The sequence below is a fragment of the Myripristis murdjan genome, chromosome 22, assembly GCF_902150065.1.
Source record: "Myripristis murdjan chromosome 22, fMyrMur1.1, whole genome shotgun sequence".
NCBI lineage: Eukaryota > Metazoa > Chordata > Actinopteri > Holocentriformes > Holocentridae > Myripristis > Myripristis murdjan.
The window spans coordinates 11,977,246-11,993,604 of record NC_044001.1 but is presented as its reverse complement, the minus strand read 5'-3'; the positions used below and the strand labels follow the sequence as shown (position 1 = coordinate 11,993,604).

Genomic DNA, 16,359 nt, shown 5'->3' with positions numbered 1-16,359 from the left:
CTGAAAAATTATTTGACATGGGAGGGAGAACAGTCTGAAAAATCATGACAACTTGCACCAATTGTTGCGAAAGTGCGGAGAGGGTCAGTGATAACAATTCAAAACCCATCGATGAGGATAGACTGATACTTCACAAAACAGTTGTTAAACACCACCAAGGCATGGTGCCAAATATACAGAACTGAGTCAACACCTTGATGACACAGTCTCAATAATAACTGTATATGTAGGACTTGAGGGACCACACTTCAGGACGGACAGAAGCTGCTCTGGAGATAAAGAGAGGCCCTATTCCTCCAGAGGAATTTGAAATTCCTACATTAAGTGTTTCCATTATTTTGTCTACTGCCCCATTTCTCTTTGTCCAGACACATCGCCCTGCGCCCGTCTCTCTCTTCCACGCATGGATTACTAATCTGTTGATATTGACCACTGACCTTTCTGTCTGGACCACAAATCTGAAGGACATTCGCATGTCTGGATGCATAACATTAATGCATTTGTATGCAAAATGGAAATAGGTACAGAGAGAGAAATATGAGAATAGAAAGCTACGGGACAAAGATAGATTTTTTAAAAATAAATTTCAGAATTCCAGCTTATTATTGTTTTTCCCATCAATTCTGGATGATTGTACAAGATAAATGTCAAATCTATATGAAAATTTTGTGATACTTTTCTCTCTTTCTTTGCCTTTCTGTGGGAAAAAAAAGGGTGGAAAGGAAGTTTAAGTGGCAACAATGAACACAAAGATGCTGTGGTGCTGTCGGAGGCAAATCTATGTCGTCTGGTGTCAGAGATCACTCCCTGAGGACAAGCACACTGGGTCATGCCATGATTCATGCCTCCATTTCATTTGTGCACACACACACATACACACACACACACACACACACACACACACACACACACACACACACACACTCTTGAAGAATGACTTACACTGTATGATGTCACCAGATCCATATGACCCATGTAATATATTTGGTTGAAAATGAAATCACAGAAGATTTCAAGGATTCTTGCGATGTGTGAGAGAAACAAAGAAGAGAGAAGGAGTTTTTTTTCCCCTGAAACTTTAATTGTGGTACAGTGAAGAAAAATGACTCACCTGGCCTTTCCAAATGGTTTAAAATTTATAGAGGCAGTAAGGTTATAATAGCTAAAAAAAAACAAAAAAAAAACTGTCTTTCTCCTGTATTGCTATACAGAGACAGTTATAGACTACTTTAGAGAGCTTGTTAGTTCAATAGTGCCATATCAGCCCATCATGATTTAAAGGAGCAATTTGACCCCCTCTCCTCCCCTCTCCCTGGCGTAAACATGAACCATGTATCCCTTATGATTTTTACTTCTCCAAGGTAATGTAGGTTATACTTACACTACAGCCCACTAGATCAAGAAGACAGAATTATTTAGGTTAAAATTTAAAGATAAAAGTTAGAGCTAAAATTCATGTTTTGAAAATATTTTCTTTCTTTCTTTCTTTCTTTCTTTCTTTCTTTCTTTCTTTCTTTCTTTCTTTCTTATTGAGATTTTTTTTGCCTGTCTGATGGCTATAGCCTGCAGCAGAGCAAAGGATTAAAATGCAAAGACACAGACATACTTACACACAAACACACATACACACATACACACATACGCGCACACACACACAAAACAATCCAGCCTTGTCTGCTTCCCAAACCTATCAGTCATCCATTTCCCACTTGAATCAAACATACACAGGAAATTAATATCAAATTTGTGTGTGTGTGTGTGTGTGTGTGTGTGTGTGTGTGTGTGTGTGTGTGTGTGTCTGTGTGTGTGTCTGTGTGTGTGTGTCTGTGTGTGTGTGTGTGTGTGTGCATTGAAGACAATTGTATTCCTCTTACTGGTGTCTGAAGCATCTGACAAAAGAGCAAAGGGAGGACAGGGGGCCAATTATGGATGATGTAAACCTGCCCCCGGGGTACCAGCACGGGACATGAGAGTGAGGGAAGCAGGATGGGGCACCAACTGGGAGAGGGGTGATAAAGCCCTGAATTAAAAATTTAAATGAAGACTACATGTGTCTGAAGTTGCATTCTTACATGCCTGGTAAGTTGTGTGTGTGTGTGTGTGTGTGTGTGTGTGTGTGTGTGTGCATGTGTGAGTGTGTAGGTTAGAGTCTATATGGGTGCACATTCAGGACAGGATCTAATTAAATTCCTCAAGAGAGATGACTTCATCTTTCCTCCCTCCCCCACCCAGACCCCTTTCCCAACCATCCCCCCCCCCCCCCCCCCAACATACAAACACACACACACACACCACCCCCACTCCCACCTCACCCCACCCCTTCCGTACACCACCCGTGGGTCGCAAGGCAGCACGACAGCACGTCTTCTGACCAAATTAGCTGCCATTGCACCCCCCTAATTCCCGGCAGACAGTGGGGTAATTTAATCAGCCAGCTATAGCCTGCAGCAGAGCAATGGTTAAAATGCAGATACATTCACACACAAACACACACACACACACACACACTGCACTCCGAGATAGCTGGTATAAAGCTTAGTCTGTTTATTCAAAGTGGCTGACATGATGAGGGAGGCACATCATTAATATTATCATATTGCACAAAACACAGTTTGTGGCAACTTGCAAGCTGCTCATGGTGGGAGATTATAGAGTGCATATGACTGGCCACAGATTATAAACTATCATCTAACAGGAGGAGGAAAAAACACAGCAGGCGAGCTCAGTAGTTGTAAACAACCAAATCTGGATATTTATTTTTGTTATAATGTGGCAGTTTTATTCAGATGAATCCTAGTTTTCTTTCTGACCTCAGCCTTTCAGAGACTCCAGTCAAACAATCCAAACATGTCGTTACTGAGTTATGTTAAGTAAGTTTGAATTTTATTCCCACATCTCAGAGGCTCTTTGGCGTTTATCAGCGAGTGAGCCTCACTGTGACAGACCTTTTTTGGATTAACACGAATGAAGCTCAGTCCTAATCAGAAGAGATTAAATTACCCAGATCACTATAATAACTGGATTACACAGACAACCCCCCACCCCCACCCCCCTTGCTCAAGATGCCCCCACCCATTTTTGCTTTATGAAACTGACACAGACACACGCTTTCAGACAAAGTACATGTAAGCACACTGTTAGAAATGGTTACATAATGGGAAAAGGAAGACGAGAGGGAGAGGATGAAAGGATGAAGAAGGACAGGCTGAGGCAATACTGAAGGCCAGATGGCTGGTAAATGTTATTATATTAAACACATTGAATAGTAAACCCAACACAGAGACCCAGATCTCTCTCTCTCTCTCTCTCTCTCTCTCTCTCTCTCTCTCTTTCTGTGTGTGTGTGTGTGTGTGTGTGTGTGTGTGTGTGTGGCCATCCAGGTGTCGGTGTGTGAAACTAACCCCCTTGCTTGGGGAGACTGATTTGTAAAATCATTACTCAGTTCAGTTGCACACACACACACACACACACACACACACACACACACACACACACACACACACATACACACACTAAGGGGTTACGCACGTGCACATGCATACGCACACACTCGACCATGGGTGTTAACAGTATTTCTAATGCGGTGATACAGTGAACAAAAGCCCAGCTGTCACTCCAGAGGCTTACAATCACAGATGAATATTCATTATAGCAGAGAGCGACAGAAGGTGAGCTTGGCTTTAAGCGTCATCTCCGTGCTGTGGAGTCAGCTCCTGCATGGCCAAGTGAGAGCTTTACAAAGTAGGAGCTGATTAGTGGTTTAGGATAAACAAAACAAGTAACCACCGCATAGTTATGACAACATACTGAGAAAGGAGGGAAAAAATGGTGAAACTGTTGATGGGACATGTCCTCTGGTCATCGAACAATCCCTTTTGATATTGGAATACACCTATTCAGTGATGGAAATATAAATTGCAGATAAACAGCAACTTAACTGTGTAGCAAAACTACTCCCTACCTCTGATTATGGGTCATGTCTGTAATTTTTTGGAGTTCTGTGTTGTATAGCTATGTTGTATTCTATATTATGTAGGTGCCTTCATGTGTGAATTTCTAATTTGCCAAAAAAAAAAAAAAAAGGAGTGAAACACTGATGACTGATGGGACACTTTGCTGATTGTATACATTAATATACTGTTTTATTAATGAAGTACTCCTTCTGTTAAAGCAACACAGCCTTTGCTGATAGAACAGCTTGTTGTGTTCATCAAGTTCATTCATTTATTTAGCACATTCAACTTCTGAATCAGAGTCAGAAGCGAATCAGAGCCACATTTGCAGGCTTTGAGCTTTGTACACACTTAGGTGGTTTACAGCTTGTGGCTCAAAAACAATCAATAAATCTATCAACCAGCCAGCCAACCAATCAATCAATCAATTAATAAGAAAATAAAAATGAGGGCAACTTAATACCAACCAAAAGTATTATGATCAGTATATTTGTAGTCATTTCAAAAAGTAACACTGAGAAAAATTAAGGGAAAAAAAGCCCACAAATTGAAATTAGGGACTGGGTGACAGTTTGAGGTGGGCCTACTATATAAAGAATTATGATACTGTTATTTTGTGAATAAATGAATGGGAAACAAAAGTACATTCTCAAACTTTTACAAAACAGTGAGTGGTTCTGAGGCTAAATTAATTCTGGATTTCTGAAGGGTGGTGTCATTGGGAAATTCCCTGATGACTTTTTTTTTTTTTTTTTGTCCCAGTCAAAAACACAAACCATCCACTGGGAGCTTTTTGGTCGTGTTTCAACATCCAGCATAACCAACAGTAAGCAGCATCACCCAGAGTACAGTTGCAGTATGACAGGGCCTATGACAGTATTGTAGTACTACTAAAACCGACCAGGCGGTGGTAGTAAATACCCTTTAATAAATTGTACTAGCCTGAGTGACTGTCAGAGGATTATGTAGGGCGTGCCACGGAGAACGTCTCCAGAAAGTACTCCTTAGAGCCCGCCTCTGCTTGAACGTGATTGGCTGTTGACAAAGGTTCTTCGCTGTGATTGGTTGTCGCGCCTGTCCAGCCGCTGTGACAGACACCACTGAGCTGTTTGGGAAAATGAAACTGGCTGGCTCGTATCTGACTTCGAGAGCAGGGGGGAGAGCGAAAACGAAAACAAGACGTCGATTTCACGAAACCCCCGTGAATTCTCTGTTTTAATTAGGCGGCGAAGGCAAGACAGAGAAAGGTAGGAGCTGTGTGTGACGGGAATTTACGTTGTGACATACATTTTTAAAAAAAAAAGAGAGGCAGGCCTGGGTGTTCTTAAACCACGACAACAACACAATCAATTCCTCTCTGTTGTCTTGGTTGATGTGTCACTGCTAATACCATCATAAGCAGTGAGTCAGGCGGCTATTTCTGACCAACGTTGACGCTTGGTCCTCTAATGTATGTCACCTATGAAATGAAACCTTGCATAATGTCTTCTTGGTGTTGTCTTGGTGTTGGTATCACATGAAAGACACAGCTGTACACATAGCCTTTCCTTTTCTCTCTGCTCGCAGCTGGGAATGTTGGATAAACAACAGCGGGAAAGGACATACTTCATTGGTATGGGGGTAAGCACAAGTTCAGCTCATATATTATAGCTTTATAATGTGTGTGTGGTGTGTTTGGGGCCATGCTAAGGATGACAGGGTGCCACCAGCAAAAGGTGCATGATGTTTTGTGTCATTGGTATTACATCACCTAGAATGAGGTTTTCCTTAGTTCATCACCTCCAGAGTAAACAGAAATGTGAGCGTCTGGTCTGTGGGACAAAAGATAAATATTAGATGGGGGTCTGTGGTCTGCAGTGTCCATTTAGGGGTTTTATCTTCCACAAAAAAAAACTCTGGGAACCCCTGAGTTAAGAGTGTTTACATATAGGCCTCCAGGCAGTGCAGTTGAACACTGACAGCAAAACAGCAACATTGGTGATAAAAATCCTGAAGCAGAAACCTTTGGTGCTGAGCTAACATTGCAATGTAACACCTCAGCTGTTGTTTATATGCAACGCATGTGTGTGTAATTGTGCATGTGCCTGTGTGAAGATAAAATGAAACCTCAAGAAGTCACTTTTTTTTTTTTTTTCTTGCACATGTGCACAACCCCTTTTGGGCGGATGTCATTTCAACAGGGAGTGTAATCATGACGGAGGAAGTTGTCTAACACAAGTGGCTGCACCGCAGTTTCCATAGTCGTGTTGCCTTGAATGCCCCTTTCATTTGTTTGCATTTGGACACATCATTTCCTTTGTCTGCTTTTATTTCCAATTTAGTCATGCTTGAAGATATTAGATGTGGGGTGGTGTTGTGTGGGTGATCTGGCTTCAGTCTCTTGTATGGGCGAGCATGCACCTTGCAAAGTGTCTTTAAGCAAGACACAGGGACTGTACCTGTTGCTGTTCTGTAGCAGACCCTGACCTCTGGCCTCCTTGTTTAGGGAGAAATGGAAAGAAAATTTGCCTATAAGGATTAAAAGCTGCCTCATTTTGAAAATGTGTTATTGTTTAGGGGGTTGTTGATTTCAAAGATCCAGGCTACTGTTGACTTGGCGCAGGTACACGCTTTGGTACACTTCTGTCATTAGGGTTGTGATAGTATCAAAGATGATAATTGTCCTTAATTCTTTTCTGTTTTCTGGTTTTCTTACTATACTTATACTTTACTTGCTTTTCTCCTTTGTTTTCATACATCTCCTCCATGCCACCATACATCTCCAACCCTCTTCACTCTCCGTCCTACGACCAGTTTGTAGCAGTAGGCTTGGTTACTTGGTGTGACTAAAGCTGCTGTCACCATGGCACACTTTGACACAGAGTACCAGCGTCTGGAGGCATCCTACAGCGACTCTCCTCCAGGAGAGGAGAACCTGCTGATGCACGTGCCTGAAGGAGCCAAATGTAACACACACACACACACACACACACACACACACACACACACACACACACACACAAACAAATCATGAACTTCTCACATACAGAAATACTCGCATACTCCTCCTCATTACCTACCCAACAACTCCACCTTCACTAAAATATATAATGTGCTTTTTACAGCCCAATGGCACCATATAGAAAACCTGGACCTGTTTTTCCAGAGGATATCCTTTCACATGTTTTGTCATGTCTTCGTAATGCATTGTCTGTATGGATATAACTGCTAAGATGCTTACTTGATTTTTTTTTTTTTTTTCATTGTGAAGTTAGATCTGTCATCTCAGTTGCTCTTTTAATAGTCCTTAACTTCCCGCACGTCTATAACCTGCATCAGAAGAATGGATTCACCTGTATGCTGCTGGGAGAGATCTTTGAGCTGGTGTATGTATCCTGTCCATCATAATTTCATTACTTCTGCAGTAGAAGGCGTGGATTAGATGCAGTGAAAATACTGATAAATAGGAAACAATATTTCAGTTTTTCAGCGGATTTTTTTCTCTGTCTATTTTTCCCTTGCTCTGGAGCTCAGTGTCCCAGTTTTTTTATATATAGTTTTGCTAGTCAAACTACATCTCCACACATGTCCCAAGTTAGGCAGGACTGTAATCTTTTTTCTCTGTCTTCCTGTATATCACTCACGTTGTATCTCTCCTCTCTTTGTCTGTCCATGCAGTCAGTTGCTGTTTGTAGTTGGGTTCACAGTGTTTCTAGCAAACTGTGTGGACTACGACATCCTCTTTGCCAACAAGTTTGTGAACCACACTGACTCGTCAAAAGTCACCCTGCCTGACGCCTTCCTTCCTGTAGATGTCTGCAGTGCCCGGTAAGTATGAATGATGCTTGATTTGCAAAGAAACTAGTGTAACAAGTGTAATTGCAGTGTAAGTGTGGCATAGCTGAAAGTCGGTTTGATGATGGTAGAATGTGGCTTTACAGAGGAGAACAGTTTGGTGATGCAGGAGTTACAGTGCTATAGAAAAAAACTCATTCAAGCGATATTTCTGCACAAGTGCTTGATGTAGATCATCAGATCCTTTGTATGGCAATAGAAGGTAATTCCATGGTCTCACAGTCATGCCTTTTTGTGTGTCGGCACAAAAAGTATAAGTGATATTTGGCTTATAAGTGTGTACGCTTTTTGCATAAGAAAGTTCCCCCTAACAGTCCTATGGCACACATTACTATGCGCATTCATAACAGTAAGTGTGTGAGTTCACCTGCTTTCTGTCACACATTTTTTCCCTCTATCTATTATCTGATAAAATCAGAAATAATCCAGCAAAATAATAAGTAATCCAGGTTGTCTTAAGTGTGTCCATTATTGCTCGATAGAAATATTACCAGTGTGAAAGCAGTGGCACACAAAGCCTTTTTATGCGAGAGTGTATTTACATCTTGGTATGAATTATGTATTTGTCTGCCAGTATCCGGGACAACTCATTTGTGATCTTCGTCCTGGTGATCTCTGGAGTGTTTTGGTTACATCGCCTGATCAAATTCATTTACAATGTCTGCTGCTACTGGGAGATCCGATCCTTCTACACCAACGCCCTCAAGATGACCATGGTGAGACAGACCAAATCATGCCAGGATATTGCTTTTTCACATGGATATTAGACGTAAAAAGAGATATATTAAGGGTTAAGGGTTTATGAGATGTGTCCAATATGATTTCTTTTGATCATGCTTAAAAGAGAAGGCATTTCATCTCGTAACCTTCACTTTCTGTTACAGTCAGAGCTCCCTTATGTGACGTGGCAGGAAGTTCAGGCCAGGATAGTGGAGATCCAGAAGGAACACCAGATCTGCATTCATAAGAAAGAACTGACAGAGCTCGACATTTATCATCGCATCCTCCGCTTCAAAAACTACATGGTGTGTGCATTTGCAACGGAATACAACTCGCTAAGAAAATCCTTTAAAACTGAAATAACCAGCCGTAAATATAATGATACAATGCCAACTCTAAATCTCTTTTCCTGTTTTTTCCTCAGGTTGCCATGGTGAATAAGTCTCTCCTTCCTGTGCGATTTCGACTTCCTTTGCTTGGGGAGTGTGTGTTCTACACCCGGGGTCTCAAGTACAACTTTGAGCTCATCTTCTTTTGGGGGCCAGGTGTGTCTTTATGTGTCTGTGTTTGCCTGTGTACGCTTTTGTGAATCAAGAACTGTACCTAATTATAGCACATCTTTTTACCTCCCTTTGTTTTTCCTCTGTTCTTTTCTAGGCTCTCTGTTTGAGAATGAATGGAGCCTGAAGCCTGAATATAAGAGAGGAGGCAACAGGCTTGAGCTGGCAGATAGGCTTGCATCTCGTATTCTGTGGATTGGGATTGCCAATCTGCTGCTGTGTCCTGTCATTCTGGTGTGGCAGATTCTCTATGCCTTCTTTAGTTACACAGAGGTAATTGAATTCCCATCTTTACACAACCCAAAGCCTAAGCAATTTCCTATATACACATTGAGGCATTATTGACTTTAAAAGATACAGTGACAATAGTTTAGTGTGTGTGTGTGTGTGTGTGTGTGTGTCTAGGTGATCAAGCGAGAGCCTGGTTCTCTGGGGGCAAGGTGCTGGTCTCTGTATGGTCGATGTTACCTGCGTCACTTCAACGAGTTGGATCATGAACTCATGTCACGCCTCAGCAAAGGATACAAGGTCTTCACAGCAGCATGTTTCCTACCAACAGTGGATGATTATAGCATCCTTGTCAGACAGAAACCTCACTTATTTCCCCTTTTTCATATTTTAAATGGAAAGAACATGATGGTGCCTGTAACTGAAAGTGCAGAGTATTCCCTTCTTGGCTGCCGTGCTTCAAATAGCTTTTCAAGAGCAGCAGATATGATCAGCTCTCCTCCAAGCATTTGTCCAGCATTGCTAACTAAAACAGGCTGTTTGCACTGTGTTTTTTCTCATACTTGTGCAGCTCTTCCAGTGTCTGCTATATTTTTATGTTTGTTTGTTTGTTTTGTCTTTAGGCTTCATCCAAGTATATGAACTGTTTCCTTTCACCTCTGCTGACTGTCGTGGCTAAGAACGTGGCATTTTTTGCCGGGTCCCTTCTGGCTGTCCTCATTGCCCTGACCATCTACGATGAGGACGTTCTAGCAGTGGAACATGTCCTCTCATCAATCACACTGCTTGGAGTGTGTATCACGGTGTGCAGGTAGGGATTAGTGGTACTTTTCTGTCAGAATACACACACGTGTCCTTAGGCATCTAAACATACATACTGCCCACATCTATCTTCCTCTCTCCTCAATCTATCCAACTATTTCTCTCTACATTTCCAATCTCTCAACTGAAATTCTGCTGCTCCCACTGTCCCGTCCCCTCTCTCTCTTTAGATCATTTATTCCCGATAAGCACATGGTGTTTTGTCCTGAGCAGCTGTTGAGGGTCATCCTGGCTCATATCCACTACATGCCAGACCACTGGCAGGGCAATGCACACAGATATGAGACCCGTGACCAGTTCTCCCAGCTCTTTCAGTACAAGGCTGTGAGTACCAACCTTGAATCGGGGATAAACAGAAAGAGTCAAAATGAGTGTGTTGGAATTTTCCTCTCAAACAATGTTCTGCGGTGATATCAATCACGTCCTTTCAAAATACGTTTATTTCTTTTTACACCTTTATTTGTTCAGGGAATGTTGACTGAGCATGCTCTTTGTCACCGACGCCCAGCTTCGTACTCGCACAGTTTCTCACATTAACACCTTTGAGTTGCCTAGTACCTCTACAGTGTTAAACTCTTGGCCACTGAACCACCAGCCTCCCAGTGACAGTTCACCTTTAGTCTCCTTAATGCTGCCAACACACTGACTGACTAAAACCACTACACCCGTACAGCTGGAGGTTCAACAGATTTCAGGGATGACTCAGCTAAAACTGAAACTATGCTTTTGGTTTTAACACATATGCAAACATTTAGTTGGGTATCCATCCACCTATCTTTATGAGTTTTGAATTTGACCATAAAAATTGTGCCACTTTACAGTAAGGCTACCCTTTTTAAGGTTTTATGATTTTTTTTTATATTTCGGTCATTACTTAGGTTGTAAACACTATAGATCATTAATAAACAATTATTAAGAAGTTACGGCAGTTTTCATACATTAATCCAGATTCACTAGCAGGATGAAGTTACTGCTGCACTGCATTTATTCTGTTAAATCTCAGCTCTTGCCAGCTGCTTAGCTTGCTTGTCCTTGTCCTTGCTATCTTGTCCTTTATCAGTCAGCCATCCTTGGTATTTGTATTGATGTATGAAAACGGGGTCAAATTTGTGAAATGTGCTTAAAATGTACAAAACATTTTGGGTGGAAACATAGCCAATGTTAACCCTTTCTTTCTCTGTCTCTGTCCAGGTGTTTATTCTGGAGGAGCTGTTAAGTCCAGTGGTGACTCCCTTCATCCTCATCTTCTGTCTTAGGAGGAAGTCTCTAGAGATCATTGACTTCTTCAGGAACTTCACTGTGGAGGTGGTTGGGGTGGGAGACACCTGCTCCTTTGCCCAAATGGATATCAGGCAACACGGACACCCTGCGGTGAGGAAATGTGTGCTCCGAAATAAAGTCCTGCCATATAGGCTATGTGACATAAAATAGCGTCATTTAAGTTGAAATACAGAAATACTTAAACCTGCAGAGAAGAACATTCAGCGATTTCCTTCAAATGTAGTCCTCTTAAAATCAAGAAACATACTGGATAGCATGGATAGCAGACAGATTTACAGCAACACAGTTGAATGTGGGAGTGCTGTGTATGTGTGTGTGATGATGGTTTCTTTCCCCTTTCTGCAGTGGATGTCAGAGGGGAAGACAGAGGCATCGATCTACCAACAGGCAGAAGATGGGAAGACGGAGTTATCGCTCATGCACTTTGCCATCACCAACCCCCAGTGGCAGCCTCCTCAGGAGACCACACACTTCATCAGCCAGCTGAAAGAGAGGGTCCACAGAGAGGCCACCGGGGCTCCTGCAGATGCACACACACTCAATTCACTGTCAGAGTCTGAGGTATGGAGATCAACATTCACATACTGGTATCACATATGGCTGGGCGATATGGACAAAATCAGGCATCACAATGTCTTTGGCCAAATATCTCTGTTGATATTGTGATGATACTTCAGAGATGATTATTAGTGCTGTCATAAATAATTTACACACAAGAGATTGTTGATAAACAATAATTAGTAATGTGATTATGATGACCAGGCAGGTAGACTAATAATAGAATGGCTAGAACAGTCCTTTAAGTTATAAATAAAAAAAAATTAAAATTGCATACCTTTACTGTAATGTAGCATTTTTAACCAGGACAAGACAACGTTTGTGAAATTATTGTGCTGCCCATATTTTGTATGAATAAGTTACTGTAAAAATTTATTTAGTCTCCTGTTTCTTTACATTTCTCTCCCTCTTGCTTTCTCTTTCAGCCAAGGAGTCTCATAGCTAACCTCTTGGCAGGTCCATCTACATTGGCCTCTGTTCATTTTGGTCGGGACAGCTCTTTGACTAACCACGCAGCAGTCGGCCTAGGTGATGGAGCATCTGCCTTGCGCTCCCTCTCACCAATAAGCGGTAGTCTCCACCTGAGGGCCAGCCTGAGTGCAGCTCATAGGACGGTTGGCCACACCTCAGTCACAAGCAGGCCAATGGCAGGCTCTGGGTACGATAAAGCTGTTTCCAAAACATGCCTCTAACTCTCTTTTTAGGATACATCTTTCTCTCTCACTTGAAATAATCACTGCTCAGCTGATGCTAAAAATACCTTTCGAGTCATAGTTCAAAGTACAAATCTAGCATAATAAGTTTGTGAGAGCTTTGCCTTGCCTAACCTTGCTAAAAATGCTTTCCATTTTTCTTCTCTCTTCCTGTGCCAATGTCTTTCCTGATTTCACCGTTTTACCACTCTCCTCTTTCTTTCTCCACGTCCTCATCACATCCACTCTCCTCTTTGTTCTTGCATCCCTTCGTTTACCAGGACTGATGCCCGGACAGTCAGCTCAGGCAGCAGTGCATGGGAGGGTCAGCTGACCAGTTTGGTTCTGTCAGAGTATGCCTCCACTGAGATGAGCATCCATGCACTTTACATGCATGAGGTAAGAGTATGTGTGAGTGCATGTGAGAGGAAAAGGCAGAGTGCAAGCTGTGAGACACAAAGTTAATGAAGTACAACCTTTTCCCACATCGATCATCTGATCTCCTTCTCCCGTCTTTCTTTCTTTCCCTCCCTTCTCTTTTATTCTTTCATCCATAGCTTCATAAGCAGCAGTCTCGTGGCGAGCTGTCCCGTCACACATGGCACAGGCAGGAAAGCGACGACAGCAGTGACAGCGTCCTCGACGAGGTGAGGAGTGACCCCAACCCCCACCACAGAAACTTACCCCGCTCGCAGACTTTCCCCACCTCAGCTCCCAGTCCCAGTACCATTCCCAGTTCCGCCTCAGCCAACAGCGGTACAACCCCTGGCCAGGAGGGGGCTCTACTACAGAACAACAGCCAGCGCCGATATGGAGGAACCACAACAGGTAACTGCTACTGTGGTTATCACCTCATGTTTGATATTATGTGATCCAGTCAGGCCCACTGTTACATATGGAACTACTATAATAGATACAGGTCTTTTCATAATTTTTTTTAACCTTTAGGAAATTAACAGTCCTATCAATTTCAATGTCAGTATGCTTGTAGAGCACACTGTACAGGTCACTGCTGATGGTTTTCACAGTTTAGGCTTAACGGTCCTGTTTTTACCCTCAATGCCTTTCTATCTTCCAGAATCTTTAGGTTCTGGGGGCAAGGTGGTGAGGTCAGCACGGGTGCCCATGGGCGGGTGGGCAGAGGAGGGTCAGGGAGCGCCACGACACCATGACCCAGTGCCAGAGGAGAGCTCTGAGGATGAGATGCCACCTCATATACACAAGGTGAATATGTTTTGTGTGAGTGTTTGGATGAGTGTAGGTAGTGGTAAGGGTTTTCACTTGTCTATGTGAACTGCAAGTAAATCAACATTGTTGCTGTTCTCTTTGTCTCACTTTAGGTGACATAACTAACCTGTGGGAATGAGCATCTCTCTTTCCTGCTGGGGATGCACAGGAACCCAAACACCCAAACTCCCTCAACTTCACCTGAACTCTGCTTGAAGAATCACCTTATAATCTGACATGGATGAAGATGGATGTGTGAAAATGGCATACCACGATGCATACAAACACTCAACCTTTAAAATAAACTTTCATTGGATGCCAACGATGGTCATTAAAAAATGGTAATTAATGAATATGGTAATTACTAAAGTAGACAATGGGCTTACATCTGTGACTTACTATAGGACATACAGTAGTATATGCCTAAACAGGCAGACAGGGTGAATCTCTAAACTCATATTAGAATAGAACTTAGAGTTTTTTCTAATAGTCACTGATTCTCATCAGATTTCAGTATACGCTTTCATACCGTTCAAAGCTTTTACAACGAAAGTGCATGTGTCACTGATGGGAACAACAAGCAGATTCGCAATAGCTGTGACCATGTACATGCATCCACACGCGCACGCATACACACACACACACACAACTTCACAGTTTGACCTCAATGGCAAATTTCAGCCTCATAGGTGGAAAGTTGCGGTTGCTATAGGATGGCCACAGCAAGGCCAGTGATGTCTTCTGCAAGGCTCTGTGACACATGGTTGTGAAAGGGGGCAAGGCTAAAGTGGCTAACCTTCACCAGTGAAAAGGGAACTCTGCTGAGTCCAGTGATGCTTCCCACAAGTGTCTACGACAAACAGTTAATCAGAAAGATGAATTACATGATCTCTGTTGCTTCTCCCTTTTGCAAACCAGATAATGTGGCTTGTGGCATCTCAAAAATGTACAGGACACAATTCCCCAGTGTCCCACCTCTTAGAGCACATACCATGTATCTAGATTGTGTCCTTACTGCGGCAGCCTGGGTTCAAATCTGACATGAGCCCTTTGCTGCCTGTCATCCCCACCCTCTCTCTCCCCTGTCTCTTTCTACTGTGACTATTGAATAAGGCAGAAATACTAAAAAAAAACAAACAAACAAAAAAAAAACATATATAAAATATATTTAGAAATATTCCGGTGACATAGGCCTACTGACTTTGATTGTGTGTACCCATTCTGTACCATTTGCAAAGAGGCTATTTTTCTTGCTCTCTGTTGTCTTTTTGGATTGCTGTCTGCCTCTTTGCAAAATGTGTGTAGGCCTCAAATACTAAAACATTCACCTGACATTTTTTAGAGGACAATTTTACTCATTCAGGCTCTTTTCTGATTATCATAGGTATTTATTGCACTTCAAGTTCACATGAATGTCCTGAAATGTCCTGAAAGTCCTCCCAAAGTCTGGCTCTGTTTGCACTGGTAGACTGTTGTACAAATTAGCCAGGTATAATGCATGCACACATGCACTGTGTAAATAAATGCTATCAGGTTACTTCACATCAACTGTAATCATAACATTGGATTATCAGATTTAAAACATTGTAAGGCCAGCATTTTATGACGTTTTGTGACCAGAGATGCTGGATGCAAGTCCATTTCAGACTCACCTAACATACTTTGTTATCAGTAATCATTCTTCAACAGCAGACGTGCTTAAAGTGTCAGTAAGCAAACGGGGCTGTCTTAAAGATGAAACACTGACCTCTGTGCCATAATATTGAAGCCCCTAAGCACAAGTGCATGACCATCCACCCTTTCTGTTAAGGAGTAAGACATCTGTAACCAGATCATCCCACAACGATCATACAGACCCACAACATCCTTCTTGTAGTCTTGGTTTCCAGTCACAGCTTGCATGTTCTTTCTCTTCCACATTCATAAATTCTAACTTCTTCAGAAAAACAAGTATGCACTTTAAGGATTTGTCAATGCAGAGGATGCCACTTAAACTTGGTTTGTTTGTATGTTTGTTTTATTTTTTTAATTTATCAAAGGGACGTGCCATGATGACTGACGGTTGACATTGTGAGTCAAGATTATATTTGCCGTAGCGTGCTTGGATCAGGAGAAACAAGCACTGACGGCCTCCTACTAATGTCATCATCATGGAGGCACTAATTCATTGAGGTATCTTAAATAGGATGATGCCTGTTATATTTCTGTTTTATAGATCCTGTAAATTGCCATTTTGTACAGCTGTAAATTCATCAATAAAAGTCATGGCAGTGATTTTGCGTGTAATTTGAAATGCAAAGAAGAATGTCACGAGAGGTTAAGAAAGGGATAATGAACAAAATGTTACATAGTGGCAAACTAGTACTGGTAATAGCAGTAATAGTAGCAGTAACTGAAATATTAGCTGAGATAGTAATAGTAGTACTTTCAGTAGTGTGGCAGTATATGTGTGTGAGTGAGAATTAAAGACTGAAAATTAAATAA

General features: G+C 42.0%; 1 protein-coding gene across 2 annotated transcripts; it reads left to right on the top strand.

The window, feature by feature from the left end:
* The first annotated feature begins 5,069 nt into the window (after positions 1-5,069).
* Positions 5,070-16,149, top strand: atg9a (ATG9 autophagy related 9 homolog A (S. cerevisiae)). 2 transcript variants are annotated; one of them, XM_030044459.1, is made up of 20 exons: positions 5,070-5,200; positions 5,520-5,565; positions 6,747-6,898; positions 7,058-7,101; positions 7,254-7,318; positions 7,611-7,760; positions 8,362-8,503; positions 8,672-8,812; positions 8,932-9,052; positions 9,165-9,340; positions 9,473-9,595; positions 9,919-10,106; positions 10,288-10,441; positions 11,309-11,488; positions 11,744-11,959; positions 12,382-12,614; positions 12,930-13,047; positions 13,206-13,476; positions 13,727-13,872; positions 13,989-16,149. In XM_030044459.1, the coding sequence occupies exons 3-20, from the start codon at positions 6,796-6,798 to the stop codon at positions 13,995-13,997; spliced, it is 2,580 nt and encodes an 859-aa protein (XP_029900319.1). In that variant the 5' UTR covers positions 5,070-5,200; positions 5,520-5,565; positions 6,747-6,795; the 3' UTR covers positions 13,998-16,149. The 2 variants fall into 2 exon arrangements, with proteins under 2 accessions (XP_029900319.1, XP_029900318.1); XM_030044458.1 differs by having other exon boundaries at positions 5,520-5,573.
* The last annotated feature ends 210 nt before the right edge of the window (positions 16,150-16,359 follow it).

Coding starts and splice junctions, on each gene's coding strand:
- atg9a (XM_030044459.1), top strand. CDS start 6,796: ATGGCACACTTTGACACAGAGTACCAGCGTCTGGAGGCATCCTACAGC. Junction 6,899..7,057: donor CGTGCCTGAAGGAGCCAAAT/GTAACACACACA, acceptor TGCTTTTTACAG/CCCAATGGCACCATATAGAA. Junction 8,504..8,671: donor ACGCCCTCAAGATGACCATG/GTGAGACAGACC, acceptor TTTCTGTTACAG/TCAGAGCTCCCTTATGTGAC.